At 43.6% G+C, this 17,751-nt stretch overlaps 1 protein-coding gene across 13 annotated transcripts in view; it reads left to right on the forward strand.

Moving 5' to 3' along the window:
• Window positions 1–221: 221 nt before the first annotated feature.
• CLMP (CXADR like membrane protein) overlaps window positions 222–17,751 on the forward strand; it is a 48,846-nt gene continuing 31,316 nt past the window's right edge. For 2 of the 13 annotated variants that reach the window (XR_004780128.2, XM_035555654.2), the window contains exons 1-2: window positions 789–1,202; window positions 9,709–9,795. Coding sequence is in view for 10 of the 13 variants with exons in the window: in XM_035555654.2 (XP_035411547.1) it covers window positions 1,051–1,202; window positions 9,709–9,795 (239 nt within the window). In the remaining 3 variants the exon portion in view is untranslated. The other 11 variants (XM_035555656.1, XM_035555658.1, XM_035555662.1 and 8 more) reach the window with 11 other exon arrangements.

The following is a 17,751-nucleotide window of genomic DNA, read 5'->3' on the forward strand; positions in this document are numbered from 1 at the left end:
ACACTGCTTCCATAGTCTTGCTGTGAGCAGGAAGATTTAGAAATGTTAGCGAGGCATTTAAAAAGTTCAGTTCTGGCTGTTTCAGCTCTGTAGATGGCCAAAACCTTCTGTGAACTTGACTCTATTAAATTTGATCCTTCTTATGGAAAGTGAGAATTTTGTCTGAACTGCAGCAATGGCAGAAAATATGGTATATTTAAGCTAGCTTTTTAAGCTTGCTTACTGACTGCACTAGTGTGAGGCTGAAGGGAGGCTGCTCGGGTTTAAAATGCCTTTGAGGGTATCCTAATGAATTTATCCAGAGGGGTCACTAAATGTAGATATACAATGTTTGCTTGATTTGGCCCTTTCTCTAGTTGGGAAACAACTGACAAAATGTGTGATTAAATGAATTTTTAGGATTTTTCTTTCCTAGAAACTCAGATTTATTCAAAGAGAAAATAATAAACCAGACAGGAGAAATCCTTCCAGTAAGACTAAAAGCTTCAATTCCGTAGCTTACTAGCTACAAAGATAGTGTACATAAAATGTATATACGTGAGTGTTTATAACTCCGCAGTGCATGTGTGCTTTTTCCGAGGGAGTCTGTCTCCAGCCCTTGAGTGACGAATCGGATTCTTTTTTCCATGCTGGATTTTACTGCCTCCAAACTTAACTGTTTTGACACTAGAGAAATCCTCTTGTTTCTCCCCCAAAGGTAAACATATATATTATTGCTAGAAGTTATCTTTACCTCACCCACATGACTGGTCTTCACTATTAATCCCAGCTGATGGTAGGGAGGGGCTCTTCTGGGAGGCAGCCATGTGGTGAACATTGAGCACAGTGTTTTCCCCTGCTTCTCTCCTTTTCTTTTCAGACATGCAAAATTGTTCTATGCTGCTGGAGATGTGAACTCCTTGCTGCACTGCCTCTCTCCTCATCCACAAACTCAAGGGCCTGAATTACCAGCCGCAAATCTAAAAGCTCTCGCTGAATCTGGATGGAATATGGACAAGGAGATGAATAGCAGAAGGGAAGAAAGAGTGAAGTTGGTTATTTTTCTGGCGCATGGATGCAATTACACTCGGTGCATTCCAGAGGCGTTCCTTTGAATCCTGTGCAGGTCTGCCTGCTGTTCCTGGGAGAAAGGAAGAAAAAGGGAGGAAAAGTCCCCCTCTTGCCTGGAGACGGAATGTCTGCACTTTCCATCCTCTTTTTAGGTAGGTTGGCTTTTTGGTGTTCGGTGTTTAATGTAACTTCCATGCGCCCTCTCTGCGCGACTGAAATTCATTTCTGATGAGCTAAACGGGTTTGCAAAGAAAAAACTTTTACGGAAAACTCCAATTTCAGTGTCATTTGGTGCTTTTCTCGCTGCTTTGGTTATTAGCAGGTTGATGGCCAGAGACCTTTTAATATCTGGAATCGTTTTTTAGAAGTGGTGGTCAAACAGACTCCTTTAGGAATGTGTGTTTTTGTTTAAAAAGGGCAGCGCTTTCAGACAATGTACTAGTAAGGGGCTTGAACCTCTTTGACAAAACAAAGTGAACAAAATGTCTTTGTTCCAAGCATAGTGTCAAATTTGTTAAACTGTTTTGCTTTGCTCGAGCCTTTAACATTCAGATTTTTAAAATGAAAAGGGGTTATTGTTTCCAATTGATGTCTCAGATTAAAAACAGATGTGTTGAAGTGCAAGAGGGAGGAGTTCAGGAGGAAAAGGATGGGAGAAGGGAGAAAGGGGGGAAAAACAAAAGAGCATGAAACAGGGAGGGAAAAGGGCTGCTGAAAGAAAGGAAAGAAAATAGGTAGAGATTTCCTGTTGAATAGGAGTGAAGGAGAAGAAAACAGGAGTGGAAACAGTAAAAGAAGGGGGGAGAGAAAGTAGAAGGGCTGAAAAGCGAGGTTTGTTAAATCCGTAGTCTATGGAGAAAGGGTTTGCAGCCCTGAGGTCTTTCAGGGGGTCTTGCCTACAAGAGTGACTCAGAAGCAGCCTGGGTATCTGTGTCTCCAGAGGCACTGTAATGTGATGAGTGAGCTTCTGTCTCCATTCTGCTCACAAGATAGTGCTGACAAGCGGACAGCTCTGAGATCTGTTGTGGTTGAATGAGGGCTGTGATTCCTGGGTCCTTCTGTCCCTCCAGAAACCTGCGTACAGGTGTGGAAGGGGTCAGGTCTTTGATTCCCACGGAAGAGTTGTGCCCCACATGGTGAGGGACTGATGTGGGTGGACACAGTTAAAACAGGTTTTGGATAGGGTCCTAAAAAGTAATGCTGTACAATACAGACCTGTTCTAGTCTCACAGGCGTGGGACATGAACTATCCAGCTTTACAGACATCCAAAAGAAAGGCAGCATCTCTAGAGCTGCTGAATATATTATGGAAAAGTTTTTTGCTCTGGGAATTATTGTTAGCAAAGGCTTTATCTGTGGGAATGAGGGAACTTGAACATGGTGAAGAATCCATAGGGGAATGCAGGCAGCAGTTTGTCCCCCCTACATTTGCACATTTACCTTGGCAATTTGTCTCCATGTGGTGGTGCTTAAAGAAGACTGAGATGAGGCACCAAGAACTGGATGAACACCTGGGCTTCTGTTAGAGGTGCATGGGCTGAGTCTGCTGTGCAGAAATGGCTAATGAGCGTTTCTGAAAATTAGGAAGCGGAAGGCAAGGTTGTCTACCTCATTAAGGAGAATGGATAACGGCAGTCTTTGATCCACCAACCCTCTTCAGAGGGTGTATCTTCTCACAGAGCCCCCATGATGAAGGCTTGGAACAAAAGGGATAAGCTGTTGCCACAGAAAAAGTGCGTTTGGCTGTCATGACAATACAACTATCCTTTGGGTGACTATTACTAGTTTTATCTGTGGAGTGTAATGGGCTTTAATCGTTCCCATTTCTTTGGAATCAAGGGATCTCCGTAATGCTTGTAATGCATAAGCCCAAAAGAAACGACAATTCCTGCCCTGAAGAGCTTATGCACTTACCCATGAACTAAGTTCCTCAGCCTCTGTGGGAGTTGTCCCAGCTGTGGCAAGGGGAGGATAAGTGGCTTCCTAGAGCTCACAGCACAGCCAAGAATGTTTTTTCTCCTTGTCATTGACCTGCCCCTAGACTTGCTTGTGCCGTACCTGTCTTGTCAACAGACAACTTGATCTTTCTGCTCCAAGTCGAGCTTTACTTATCAACATTAGAAGCATGTTCTAGGGAAGAGGAATCATGGCAGTCCCTGTTCAGGGCTCCTGCTGGAGAGAAAACAAGGAGACTGGGTGGTCTGATTTGCTTGCTTGAGAACGTCTAATTGCTCCTTTGTAGTAGAAGGGTGTAGAAGTGTCAGTGGCGGCTTGCTTTTTCTCGCTGTTAAAGTGAAGGAGTAGTGTGGGGAGAAGTGTTTAGAGAAGCCACGTAAACCTTGAAGGTTGCCTCTTCTGGGTTTTGATTATTGTTAATGGTACGTGTATACAGTCCTTGTCTTTTGCACTGTTTACCTCTGGGGCAAGTGAACAGCTGTGTGAGGAGGCAGCAAACAGGAGTCAGTGACTAAAGGAGGCTGTTAAAACATGACAAGACTTTCCTGAACGTGGCCAAGAGCAAGACCATGCTTCTGTAGCAAAGGCTAGGTGAATGAAGCAGGAAGGAGTGTGGAGAGGATGGTGATGCATGCCAATTTTTGCCTACATGTAGTTGTGATGTCTGATTCTCATCTTGGTCCGTGGCTGGTCAAAATCCTGTTTTGAGCTTCAAATATAACAAACTGTAATTTTGAAGATGAAAATGGAAGTTTCCAAGGGAAATTCCTGATTCTTCACTATGGAGTGTTTATTTCTCAGACAGTAAAAATAATTAGTAAATATATTTTCATATGTTTTGCTTAATTGATTTAAATTTTCAGGTTCTGGAAATCTCCTTTTACATTTTCCCATCTCCTAGTCCAAGTCAATTTTGAATATTTGTAATGAACTTTCTACTAAAGTAAAAGGAAATTTCATTTTCTTGTAATCAAATATGTTTGTGTGTAATATTTGTATGCCTGCTTCTACTCTGGTATTAGACTATTGTCTTCTCTTTTTGGCTAGTGTATGTGCTTTGCCCTTCAGAAACTGGTGGGTTCGAGATCCAAAGGAGTAGATGTGCCAAACCAATGCAGCCATCCAGCTTTCTGGTGTCCTGCTGCTGACACTGAACCTTTGCCTTAAAGCGTTAGGGGTTGCTCATCTCAGTGCCCTAATTGCTCAGATCTTGCTTCGTGAGCAGCGGGCAGCTGCTTGTCCACAGGAGTTCTTTTTGCACGGAGGAATGGTCAAGTCTGCTTTCAGACCTTTGCAGTTAGCTTCAACCTCAGTAACTGCAAAGATGTCTTTGTGGTTTCTTTAAATCTGACTAGCCAGCAGGATGTAAAGAAGTCTGCCCTCCTAGATGAAGCACAGATGCCTTGGGAGCCAAGTCTTAACTACCTCTGCATATGGTGTCCTTGGGAAAAGGCAAAAGTAGGGTACAGTGATATGTGATATAGGGAGACGTATGTACCGTACTGAGGCTGATGGATGCAGGTGTACCTGGTGGCTCTGACTTGCATATTTAGTCTGCCTTATGGTAGTCTGATGTGCTCAGTGTATAAGAACTGGTGTATTGTGTAGAAGTGATTCTGCTGGAGTGGATGCAGCTGTAATGGCAAAAGTACCTTCTGTGTGGATGTGGCTGAGCTCTGCTCTGTAAGCTGAGGTCAATGGCTCTCTTGCAGTGCTGTCCCAGGGGAACACAGTTGCTGCACTGAACACCAAGACCTGATTGTCTCACTGTGCTGGGAAAGGTTATGGTGCAAATCCCTGTAGTGCTTGTTGGCATGAGCGATTGGGTCTGACAGCATGCGCTTGCCTAGGTATCCACCAGAATCCCAGCCTGAAAATCCTTGATGAAATGGAAGCTGCTCTGCAGCATTTGGCAGTGGCAGGTCAGCCTGGGGCTGTGCTTGTATACTGACTGACTTCTGAGACTTGCTTTTTCTCCTGCTGTAAGAGCACGGGCAACCTGCACAGTGCCTTGTCACACATCCTCGAGGCCCTTCTTAAAACCTTGCAACATTACACTCCAGCAAAGCCAAGAACTGCTGTGTTATAAAAACCAGCATTCATCCCAGTGAGGTTACTGGGGAGCTTTCGTTGTGATAGAATGCTTCTGCCTGGAACCAGTAAAAAGCAAGGGAGGCTGTTTTAAGCAAACAAAAATTCAACTCCTCTTATTTCTGCTCCGTCTCTGGGTATTTCCCAAATTTCTGAGGTTACCAATATTGAACATACTTACTATCTCCTGGTTTTCTCATGTCTCTTTCTGTTGTCTTTATTTGCTTCATGGTGTTCTTAGGTTAGAAGCTTGGTGGGGCAAGAATTTTGCCCCACATTTTTACAGCACTTAACAAAAATCTTTGGCTCAGGACTGAAGTACAAAAAGAAAAAGAAAATATGTAGCTGTGAACAGGGGTTCTGTACAGGATTTTGCCATGTGGATTTCATCTTTTCCTTCATTGGATTATGAAGGAATGCAGGTAATTATTCTTGATTTATTTAGCTCAAGAGGAGGCTGTTCTCCCAAAGACAACTTCAAATAATTAATAATTAACGTAATTGATTTTTCTTCATGAGAGGATTCTAGAAGCAGTCAACAAAACACCAGATGAAAGCAAGAATTGTTGGTGGTGTGAATTTACTTCTAGGAGAGGGCCAAGAGCTCTTTAGTACAACACTGCCCTAAGAAAACATAGGGAAAGAGCAAAGAAGCAGTGTGCCCATTTGGTGCTCCAGGGGGAATTCAAAGAAGCAAGACATAATTGAGTGAGTTGCTATCTGGCAGGATATCAGGGTTAACACTTCTTGTGAGACACTAAAATTCTTTTAAAGCCAGGGCTGGTTTGCATCAAATATTTTCTGTCAAGGCACTTCATAAAAGTGGCCTATTTTTCTCTAGTACTGCTTTATTTTACATGAAATAGTTCAGATACGTAATGTTTAAAATGCTTGGTTTTGGTTTGGGGGTTATTTTTATCCTTTGTTTTCTTCAGTTTAACCATAAGAAGGAAAAGGAGAAAAAAGGTAACCTTCCAGAGTGGGGAATAGCAGCGTGCCAAAGTTGAGTTGAAATACTGAAGATGGATTCATTTTTAATCATGAGAAACAGCGTGTGTGTGGGGAGGCAACTTTTCTGAATTTCCCATGCGAAACAACTGGTGTTTTGCCACTGTGCCCACACTGGGCCTTGTCTCCTCTCCACAGAACTAGCGGTCTGTTTCTGTAGGGTACTCTGGCCCACTTCAGAAGGACATTTTGTGTAACAGCAGAGCGAGCTTCCCAGAAATGCTTGTCATTGCACAACGGGCTTGGAGATATCCCCATGTTTATCCTCTGGATCACAACAAATGCCCCTGTCTTCCTCAAGGCAAATACAGGGCTTTATAGGGAACTGAGCAGGTTTACAGTCTGCGACTTGTTTGAGTTTGTAGGAATTGCATGAAAGGAAATGTAAACAGTCACTCTGACAAAGTGTGTGTATTGGCAAAAATCTGCTTTCTGCACCGTGTGGCAAGCACACTTGCACATAACGATTGTGAGTGTGTTCGGTACCAGTGAAGAGGGGGGTTGCAAGCTGCTTGCTGTGCCTCTTCTCTCCAGAAATGGTTCCCACAGCTTTAGTCAAAGTGTATTTTAGGTTTCCAGCTAAATTACTCCCCTCGGTTAGCCAAGGCAGGAGCATTGCTTGTGTATGTTGCACGCAGTGCAGATCTGCAATGGGCTTTATATGTGTGTAGAAGAAACTTGGCTCTTGTGCACTTAATATTGTGCATGTCTTGCTTGCACTCACGTGTTACAAAACAGAGGCTACTTTGGGTGCAGCGGGAAGTTGGTGGTGCCCTGTCTGGAAGATGACTGGGTCTCTTTTCCCCGAGCTCTTTCTTCATCTGTTTTTAGAAATGGTTAGTTTACAGAAACAGCCCAGCAAAAAGCCAAGGGTGAACTCAGGTCATTGAGGTCTGTGAATAGATCCTCAAAGGCCAGGGTAGTAGTAGATGCAGAAACAGTGAGAGCAGGATGCACAGCAATGGAAAATGTGCCAAGTGATGGGAAGTGAAGTCAAGAGAGGAGGAAGGAGGATGCGACATTTCTATTATTTGTTACTCTCCTCTTCCTTTGATCTACTACTTCAGTATGTCTGAGTGGAATGACAAGGGAGCAGAGCTCTGCTACCACAGCCTACCTCTGCCAGCCTGGGCTCCACACCTTGCCCGAAAAGTGCTTTCCACCTGGGCAGAACACAGCAGGTGTATGCAGGAGTGACTGGGAGCTCTGGCTGTGGGTTAGCAACCCAAAGTAAAGTTAGTCTTTTTCCCCAGAACCTCACTAGCTTCTGGTAAAAGCAACCAGAATATGTAAGGAGGATGGGTCCTGTCCTGCCTCAGCACAGCACCACTGCTAGGTTTTCTCAAACACCTTTTTCTGGTGTCTCAGCTTTTCTGTGTGAAGTGGAGAAGGGATTAATCTAAGGGAAATCTAACTTGTCTTTGCAACAAGTTTTTTCTGCTTGCAACAAGTTATGATGAGGACTGAGCAATTGTGAAATGCGCTGAAGCTGGTGAATGATGAGGAAAAAAAATCATGACAAGTCTTGCCTTCACCTGTTGCATCATCTTCTCTAGTGAAGTGTTTGACAGCTTAAAAAAAGGGGGAGGCAATTGTGCTCACTCAGCATTTCTCTTAATGGGCCAGACACAGATTCATGATGTCAGAGTTGCTGTCCTGCAAGAATCGATATACATTACAGAGGGTATTTTCAGCCTGGCTCTTCTCCCATGTAGCTGACATCCACGTTTTAGAGGCTGCAAAATGAGTATGAAGCCTTAGTGTGACTTGTTCCCAACTAACTGGGTGGAAAGGCCAAAGCTCAGCTTATTGCCTGCAGTTTAATTGCCTATGGTAGGAAAAGGTCAGTGAAATTTTTGTTGTGCTTAAAATACGCATTTGTAGAAGGAAGGCAGCTCTTCTGGAAACAGTCTTTCTGAAATGGAGTGTGCATAGTTAGAGGCAACTGTTGTCAATGACTTGACTGCGTGTGGTCTGCCATAATACGGCTCTGCTGCTTCTGTAGCATCCTTTGTGACAAATGCCATAAATACATAAAGCTCTGGGTAGCTAGTTTAGTCCAACCAGGTGATCCTGGGTAGAGAATATAGGAAGCCTACCTAGCAGAGGAGGAAACAAAGGCCCAGGTGGGTGCATTCTGCCTCACGACAACATAGCAGTACTGCTGCATGTTTTGAACCCTTGCAGCTCTGACTCAGTCATTTCCCTTTTTAGTATGCCCTAAAACATGGGAGAAGTGATCAGTGACAAACAGCTGAATCCATCAGCTATGATTTATCAAGCTGAGTGTCTTGAGCTGTCATCTGGAGGGATGATTTCTGAGGGATGGGAAGGTTTGACTTATTCCTACTTAGTAATAATATACTTGATTAGAAAAAATGGGATAATGGGTTTTAGAGCACCACTGTGCTGAGAAACTCCACTCATGATGTGAATGGTTATTACCAGAGGAGTCCTTCCAAAAGAAACTCTGGGCTGCACATGTTTAGGCCATGAATGTCTTTATTTTCCACGTGGGAGAGCAGAAAACAGTCTTGCTATCTAGCGCAAACCTGTTCTTTTGTGTTGAGATGCTATGTAGAGCAGAACCTGGAAGCCAGCTATGCTACAAGTATTTGGGAGTCCCCTCGTCCTTCGCTGTGGCTTTTGGAAAAGGGAACACTTGTAAATCTGTCTTAAAGCATATGCCCAACAGCACTCATTCAGAAGAGATGTTCCCTAAAATGCTGTAAATAGGAGCAGTGGCATAGTAACTGTGAAAACTGTGCAGTGTCTGTGGACATGCCTCTGAGTAGTGTGCTTGCTGGAGTGTCTGAAGGTGAAAGAAAAGCACAGTTGGGAAACCAGCATTAGCGATGGCTGGGGAAGCATTAGCGGGGGGTTTAAAGTAAGGACAGGGAATCTGAATGCAGTTATAGTTCATGGTGAATTGGATTGGATTGGATCCCACTGTTTTTCTACTGGCTTGACTTTCACTTCCTTTGGCTACTGAGGCTCTAAGTGTTTTGAGCAGGTAGATCTTTCCTTATGTGCCTGGATGGCATTCAGCGTGAACGGGGCTGGTGAGAGGCTTCATCGGAACTGGTGTATGAAAAATCAAGTGGCTATGTTCCCTTCCCCCTATGTGCCTCAGCAAAAACATCAGAATGAGGTGGTTTTCCAGTACTCGGAATATTTATGAGATGCATGTTGGCTGAGTCTCATAGCTCAGACTGCTTAGGCTATTTTTTTTTGCTTTTTAAAGCCTTGATAAAATTTTAAAGGCTATGGAGATGTTTAATATAGATGTAAGCCTTTATCTGTGGGGTAGGGCTGCAGAGTGCCAGGAAATGGTGGGGTGTTTGTGTGCAGGGGGAATCTTTCGTACAACACAGCAAGCCTTGAATATTGAACTAAAACAGTCAGGCACTCTTTCCATTTCAAAAAAAGAATTGCAGGGTTTTCAACCTTGAAGGCAAATCACTTTGTGACTTCATTGTTTAAATTTAGGTTTTGTTTTGCGGGGGGGATCGTTAGACTTGAAGCAAAAGCCTTATAGCCCAGGGACTGTCACTTCTGATTACTTCCAGTGACACTTCCAATTATTTCCAATCACAATTCCAGGGACAAGAGGAAAAACCACATTCTCCACCACCAGGGCTTCTTTCTGAACAAAGGGCCATCTATCAAACCTCCACAGGAAAAAAAAAGGTACAGAGACAGATTTGGAAATCTGTTTTGGTAGGGTAATTCCAGAGCAAATCTGATGAAGCGAGACTCAAGACCAGCATCTGGTGGGGTGCTGGGAATCCTGCTGTGGATCCTGCCTTGTTGGGTAATATTAAGGAAATTGCTTCATTTTGCTCAGGCATTTACTGGCACTCAAGCTCATTTCAGTGCGGCGACATGCAGCTTCAGCAAATATCTGTTAAATGCTCTGTGGATCTTGTAAGAAACAATGAATATTTCTCATGGAAAACAAACTTTTTTGCTCAAAATGGGTAAGGAGTCTGCTGAAGGGGTTCAACTGACTTTCAGGTAACTCTGAAGGATTTGCTGCAGGGGCTTTACCCAGAGCTAAGAGCTATTATGCCCTTCAAAAAGCCCACTGGGACTGGAAGGCTGGAAGGAGGTGGCAGAATGACTGATGAGGAAACAGAATTCCTCGGGGCTTGTGCCTTGAGGCAGAAGTTGACTGTTTTTTCTCCTGGCAATGTCAGATAGACTGACCCCAGCCGCATCCCAGCTTGTCTTAGGAGCAGGGAAATAGAAATGTTAAATATTTTGTGGCTTTTAGCTGTGTGGTCAGTAAGGGAGGTAGCCATTCCTGCTGATCGGAAAGCTGCCTGGTAGAAAACAGTGTGGCTGCCGTGCAATGAATTCTGTACCCTTGTAATGTGGAAGGCCAGAGGAAGATAAAACCCACAGTGAGGCAGCCTGATGAGCAAGGCCTTCTGCTGATTCTGCTGTAGGTCTGTGTTCCCCAGTTCCATGGGCTGAAGGTCCATGTTCCCCGATGCAGCTGCAGTTCTCATTTGTACTGTGACAAGTCAAATCATAGCCAGAAGTCAAATGACAAACCACGTAGCTTTGGTAAGTTTATTCCCTGAGTATCTTTACCCCATTACTTTCCATGTTTCCATGGGTAGGGATATTTGGTGCTGGAATTGCTTTAATTTTATCAGGGTTAATCTACTCTGTTAGGGGAAGTTCTCATCTGGGTCTGGCTCCTCCTCAATATTTGCCAATGGAAGCCAGAGCACAGCTCATATACAGATGTCTTCGGTAGATTACTTCAGGCTGCTCAAGTTAAAAACAGTCTTAAAATGGTGTCACAGTTTTCAGTCACACGTAGTGAAGCATTTCATTTCCTTCATCAGATTGCACTAAGCTCTGAGTGAAGTGGGGCTGCTGAGTGAAGGGTTATTAGCAAGTGCTTGCTTTATTTACTTTATAGGAGCTTTTAAAGGTTCCAGCTAAAATCAGGACTCGGCAAACACTGGGAAGGAAGGCTGTTTTGTTGCTCTGATAGATGAGTAGCAGACCAGGTCTGACGTCTTAGACAGTTACTTAGAATCTTGGCTGAATTTACAGGGGAGCTAAGTGGAATCCTGGGCCTGAGCAGGTTTCAGAACAACAGCAGAGAAATGCTCAGCTTCCTTGTGGCAACTGAGGATCTGTGACCCTCTGCTTCTGAAGTAGGAGCAGGAATATGTATCAGTGATCTGGCAAAACCAAGATCTGATGTTGGCTTGTTACTGCCATAACCCCACTGCTGCTGTTCCTTGAGCAGTGGTAGCCTTTCCTGGCTTGGTTTAGCCTGTGGGCTTGGGTGTCATTGACAGCCGCTTGTGCTGGTTTCATCTGTTTTCCTGTGAGCCGACGCTTGAATATCTTTTTCTAGAACTGACGGTGCTGCATTATCAGGGAAAAAAAATGTTATTAGCCAGTTGAGCACAAAGCAGAGCTTTTTTTTTTTGTAAGCAAAGTTCAGAAACCCAATTCCAGATGAGGGATTTGGCATTATTGCTCCAAGGCCTCTGAAGTCTTGCATCAGCTCTGAAGGTTTTGTGGCGTTTTGCTCCCACGTCTGGAGTAGGTCTGTCTCATAGGCATCCATCACAGACGTGACAGAGGTGTCACTTGCTGCTAATCCTCAGTCTCAGCACTTCACATAAGGAGTTGTTTTACTGAATCCATCCAATCTGGATCGATGTTTCCACAGCACAGCTTTGTCTTGCTCTGATGTGGTCTGTGCTGTGGGTAAAACCTCTCCATTTCCATTGTTTCAAGCTCTTGCTTGGAGACAGTGGGGATTTTAACAAGACAAAGCATAGCTTTTGTGTTGACTAATGCTTTACTTTCTTATTTCTTTTCCAAAGGGGGGCTTTAAGTAATTGAGTGGTGTCTGGTCAAAACAGCATTCAGGATGTCTAGATTCCCTTGTTGGTTTTGCCAGTGACTGTGATTTAAGTAATTTCACGTTCCATTTTTAAGTGCCTGTTAGTTTTGACTGTTTCAAGTGATGAACTTTGTTATAAAGAGCCAGTACTGCTGAAGATGCAAGTCCAGGGACCTGTGAGCCTGATGTGCTCACACCAGCTATGTGCAATGTTGGGTGTCCTTTAAGCAAAGTTTTGGGGTGCATTTGAAAATGTTGGTTTCAACTGCTGTGTGCCTCAGCTTCTGTTGTGGCTGGTAAATGTAAGAGCCCTCACAAATGAAGCAAACCTTCCCTGATGAGCTGCAAGTGCTTTGAACTTGCTGAAAATGGTGTTATAAAAGGCCAAAGCGATAGCCTGTTAAGATGTGCTGGGTACTAGCTTAACGGGTGAAGATGATGTTGCAGTTCTGGAGTCTTCCCATCAGTGTCACTCTGTGGCAAATACATCCCAGCATATCTGGCTTTGTCAGAGCGCCTTCCATGTAGCCCAAGGCTTCCCCTGGAGTAAGGAGAGGAGACAATTCTGCAGCTGTTAGTTAATTCAGCCCCAGTGTGACCCGGTACAAGGGATGTTCAAAACCTGAGCTCCTCTGCTCTGGAGTTAATTATCCTGCATTGCACAATACTTTTTTCCTCTAATTGAGCTCCCATCTTTCTCCTATTTAGTAATGCCTTGGGCATGTTGTTTCCATTGTGGGATAGCAATGAGTATGTACCCATTAGAAAAAGGCATTGAATGCAGCGGAGGCTGTGGTGTTTCTCTTTTCAAGTTGTCAGCAAGCATCTTTCCTTACCCTGTGTCTTCTCTTCTGTGAAAGCACCAGAAGAAAAGAAAGCCAAAACCAGGCTGTGAACAGAGCAATGGGGCTTTATTGTACCAGATGCAAATATTCAGGATATTTTCTTGGATGTAAGTGCTCTGTAGCAGGGACCATTTCCTTGCCTGTTTGCACTGTTGCTACAACACTGCAGACTCAAAGCTTGCATAGCAAACCAGAATGTCTTAAACCTAGTTTTCTTCCTGCTTGCTGTATAAAGGCAGTCACCAGGTTCGCATCTGCTTGTGTGAAACCCAAGCAAGGTAGTTCTGGAGCATAAATTCATGCGATGAGAAGACAGGAAAGCTGGGAACCTAAGATACTCAGATAGCATCTGTTGAACAATTAGATGTGGTGCCAGGGGTGCTCACCTAGGAGCTTTTGTAAACGGGGTTTGTTCCACCAGATCACAAAGCAGATTCTGTGAGCAATTTTATATTTTCCTAAAGGTCCTAAATACTGACCAGCTCCATGGTGTAATTAGGGTGCATGGACTGCTCACCGCTTCTGTAACTCAGCACGTTAAAGCTACATAAGAACATATCTGAAATCTGTCTCAGGCATATCCGTAAAAGCTTTGAGATCCTGATTTACACACACTGACGGTTGGAAGGAAATTGAGGGCAGCATTGGAAATTGTTCAAGTATATTGGAGGGTGAAGAACTTCATCTTTATCTCTGCATTCATTTTAAGGGCTTGAGTAAAATCTCTTCCAGAAGGACAGCCAGGCTTGCTTTGAAGACCCCAAGAGGTAAAATATCCCATCAGTTTGTCACCGAAGTTATGTATTTTACTAACTTGACCATTTCTGGGTTCAGTTTGTATGTTTTTTCCCATTACCCGAGCTCTTTATGCTTTTTATTTAACACTGGCCCAGCTAGCAAAAGTGATTTACTGTAGCCCAGAGCAGACTTGTGTCACACCTGAGGGGTGCCAGGAACCACACATTCCTGGCAAGTGCTCAGAACTAATTTAAAGCTTTAGTTGCCAGGCCATAATGCAGGCCCTTTGGAAGCTGTTCTGAAAGCATGGTAACTGGGCATTTTCAAAAATCTCCGCTTCGTTTAATTAGTGCTTTCTTTTAGAGACATTCAAATATAGGAGATAATAAATACAGTTCTTCAAGTATATTCTTACTTGGGTTTTCTCAGCTCCCAAAACTCATGCTAGCTTTCTAAAAAGAATGAAAATGTTGCTTTAGTTCACATTCTTTCCTTATTTGCACCTCCCTTTGTCTTGAAACATCTCTAGGCGAAAAGCTGGGGAGAGGAGTTGATTATTCATGCATGTGAAAGGATTCTTAAATTAACCAGACAATATTGGTACTCCTTTTTTTCTCCCCCATCAGTGTTAATGAGGGCTACTGAAGACCTGGACTGTTCCTTTTACTAGCTCTGAGTAGGATACATGTTCTTTGTCTTCAGAAACTAATGTACTGATAAAGCTCATGCTTTTTTTAAAGTATATAATATTAGTGTACAGCACACCCTACCCCAGCTCTGAAATATATTAAACGAACAGTTAAGTCACTTACAGCATTTTTTTTTTTTTTTTTTTTTACTTTCCATGTACTTTAAAACTGTAAGTTGATGGAGATGTGCTGGGCAGAGCCAAGTCCTTTATTTTGAAGACTTCGACGAGGAGAATCCTTCAAATGCAAGTACTTCTACTGCTTGCCAGTGGCAGATGTGTAAGAACCTTGCCCCTTTCTGTGCCATACCTGGCTATCTTCCTACACACAGAGCAGATTTTCAGCCTCTCCCATGCTGTGTGGTGAAAAACAATGTGCAGTGGACTTCGCTTGGCCTTCTCAGTGCTTCCTATTCTGCAGCCATGTGCACAGAAACCCAATCCAATGCCAAGAAAGAGCAACTTCAGAGAAGAGCTGCAGTGAGAAGAGAGCCCTCATTCCAGTGAGGCATTCCTGGGATACGTTAAAGCTCTTTTAACTCTAGATGCATATCTTCTCCTGTGGTTTGAGACTTTGTAAGCTTTTGATGGAGTCCGGAGCATTTGCTGTAAATCTCCAGCTTCTGGCAGTGGGGCGGAAAATCACTGCATGGGAAGTACCTGATGTAGTGACTGACCCAGGAATGTCTTTAGTCCTTGGGAGGGGAGGAATTTCCTCTTTCCTGGGTGGAGATGATTCAAGGAAGAATTGGCACTGGCTCTCCATCCTTGCTGATTTTAATGTGTCTTTTATGATGCTCTGCTATGAGCAGAATGGAAGAAATAAAATGGCATTTTTTTCTGATGGTTCTCCTTGGATTAGCTCAGAGTTGAGCTCATGGAAAAGTTCTTTTCAAAAAGTCCTCTAGTACCCCTTCAGTAGGGGTCTGCCTGGCAATATGATCTAATTGCCATGGATTTAGGTTTGTGAGCATGTCCAAGTCTTTGTTCCTTTATGCCTTAGTGTCCCTGCCCCAGCTAACTGTCACTTCTGACACGACTCAGTAAAATGCTTTGGTTTCCATGGAGGAGAAGCAGCAGTGTGGCCTCATTGTTAGTATTTAAAATTCCTAACTCACTTTTAAATACAGTGCATGAAGGAGTGGAGATGGTCATTGGGTCTTATTTGCTGACACTGGATAAGGCCGGGTACAGAGTAGGTCTGAGTTACAGGAGGAGGAAATGGTAGGTAGCTGCATATAACTGATCTTAAGGGAACAGCCCTGCTCATTGCTTTAAATCAGTCTAGGGCTGTATTTTTCTGTCTCGGCACTGTCAGAGCCTATAATCCTCAACCAAAAGAGGCCATCCTGCCCTACCAAGAGAAGAATTTAAAGTGAGGAATCCCCTTCAGCAAGGAAGTGGCAAGCAGACTGATAATGTAAAGGAAAGGAAAAATATCCTGAGCCAACATGCATAAAATTTGGGCTTGATGATTACAAACAAAACATGAAGAATCCCCCTAATACAGGGAGCTGGTGGAGCCCTGCAATTGGCAGCACTTATTGCTAAACCATGCATTATAACAACAGTAATTGAGCAGGTAATGATTATGCATGCTTTATAAACACACACCATCAGTTATGTTCAGGCTGTGCAGACGGGGAAGACTTGATGTAGCAGATAGATGTTATTTCTGCAGACATCTTAAATAGCAGTCACCGTTCATGTATTCTCTACAACTACTTTGAATCCAGAAGAAAGTAGTGCATAATATATGAATGTTGAGGGTAGATGCCAGGGAAAAATGTCTTAGGCAATTTTGAGAGATTAAACATGAGACTTGCATCAGTCCAGAGGTATGCTATGGAAGCTGAGATGGGTTGGCCTTATGGGTAGAGGAGCTCTGTTCATTATCCAGCTTTCCTGTCTCCTGCAAGACGGAGCGAGGCACTTTCCTTGTGCTTAAGGTGGAGATAGACTTCCCATATAAAGTACAGTGGCTAATGCATGAAAAATGGCATAAAAAACTGGGTACCATCTTTATTTGGAGAGATAGTTGTCTCTAAATAGAAGAGATGGGGAGGCAGGAATCTGTGGTTCTGCTTCCAGCTGCAGTGGTGACTGCAGTCAATTGGGATGAGAACTTTTCAGCGATAATGTTGAAATCTGTTAGTTAATTTGTCTCTCATCTCAGCTATAATCCCAGCAGGTGGCTTTGAGTCCTTTTGGAGCTTTGGTTTCCCCAACTGTATAAAGGGAAATGCCTTGTCTGTTATATGATGTGGTTTATGATGTTCAGACAAAACAATGCAGAGTATTGGTAAATAGTTTGATTATGTTTTAGTTGGTCTGTCTTTTCAAAGAGCTTGTAGCTGCTGTCTGTTTTCATTTGTATTTCATGTGTTGCAACTGTGCTGTGGCAGAGCTGTGGCTCCTTCAATGCATTTAGTGAAGATGAGTTTGAAGTCTTCGGGAGCCATAGAAGTCCTTACTTCAATTCTTTATAAATTTTGTAGGAAATATGCTCAGCCATGCTTCCTAAAAGAGGAAATGCCTGAGTCCTGTCTCCTGTGTTTAGAATAAACAGAATCCAGATACTTTAATCTAAAAGGAGAATGCTCTTTTGAGGATAAACAGCCTGAATAAAACATTTCTGAGCAAACCATGACAAGTCCCCTCCCCTCATACCATCCCCCCCAAACAGCAGCTTCCATCCTGCAGGATGCCAGAAGCAGCTGGCTGTTAACTTACGGGGTTGCATGAGATCAAAGGAATTGGTCTCACGACAAACCAGACCATAAATCCGATGCGGGATACCCTGCTATGGCTGCTCCAATCAAGCTGTTACCTGTACTCTTCTCAAATGAGCCTTGAGGATCAGTCAGGACCCTGCAAGTGGGTGGTGTTTCTTTGATTATTCTGCAGGAATTTCGGATGAGACTCTCTGCCTGGCACACAGATGCTCTGGTTTCGTTTCTAGATGTTAAGGAGGGCCAGATGTGGAGACTTGTGTGGTCTGGGGCCAATGAACCGCTGTCGTCCCCAGTATGGAGCCATTTGATTTTGTCTCCCTCTACTAGGCAAACAAAAGTAAAGTATTTGCAGTGTTATGAAGCTGTTAAGGCTTCTCCATTTGAGATGAAGAAACACAGGAAGCTGAGGCTGGGAGGATAAAGTTAGGCTTGAAAAAGGGAGACAAGGGGTGTGTAGCTCCTGTCACTCCAGATAAGGCAAGCGAAGAGCAAAAAGGCATGTTAATTATCAGTGCAAGGTTCACACATTAAAACTGTGTCCCAGTCAGAATGCCAACATCTAATATAATGTGTTACAGAATAAGAGGTACAATAATGGTTAGGATACCCACTTAGCCTGGTGTCTTGTTTCTAGTAATTATTAGGTGCTGATCTGAGGGGAAGAATACAGGAACAGGATAAAAATAGGAGGGACTCTTCCCTGGCCAGATGTTTCCAGCTGTTCCTAGTCAGTACTGTAGGGACTTCCAGAAACTTAAG

The sequence above is a fragment of the Cygnus atratus genome, chromosome 22, assembly GCF_013377495.2.
Source record: "Cygnus atratus isolate AKBS03 ecotype Queensland, Australia chromosome 22, CAtr_DNAZoo_HiC_assembly, whole genome shotgun sequence".
In the NCBI taxonomy this organism is placed as follows: Eukaryota; Metazoa; Chordata; class Aves; order Anseriformes; family Anatidae; genus Cygnus; species Cygnus atratus.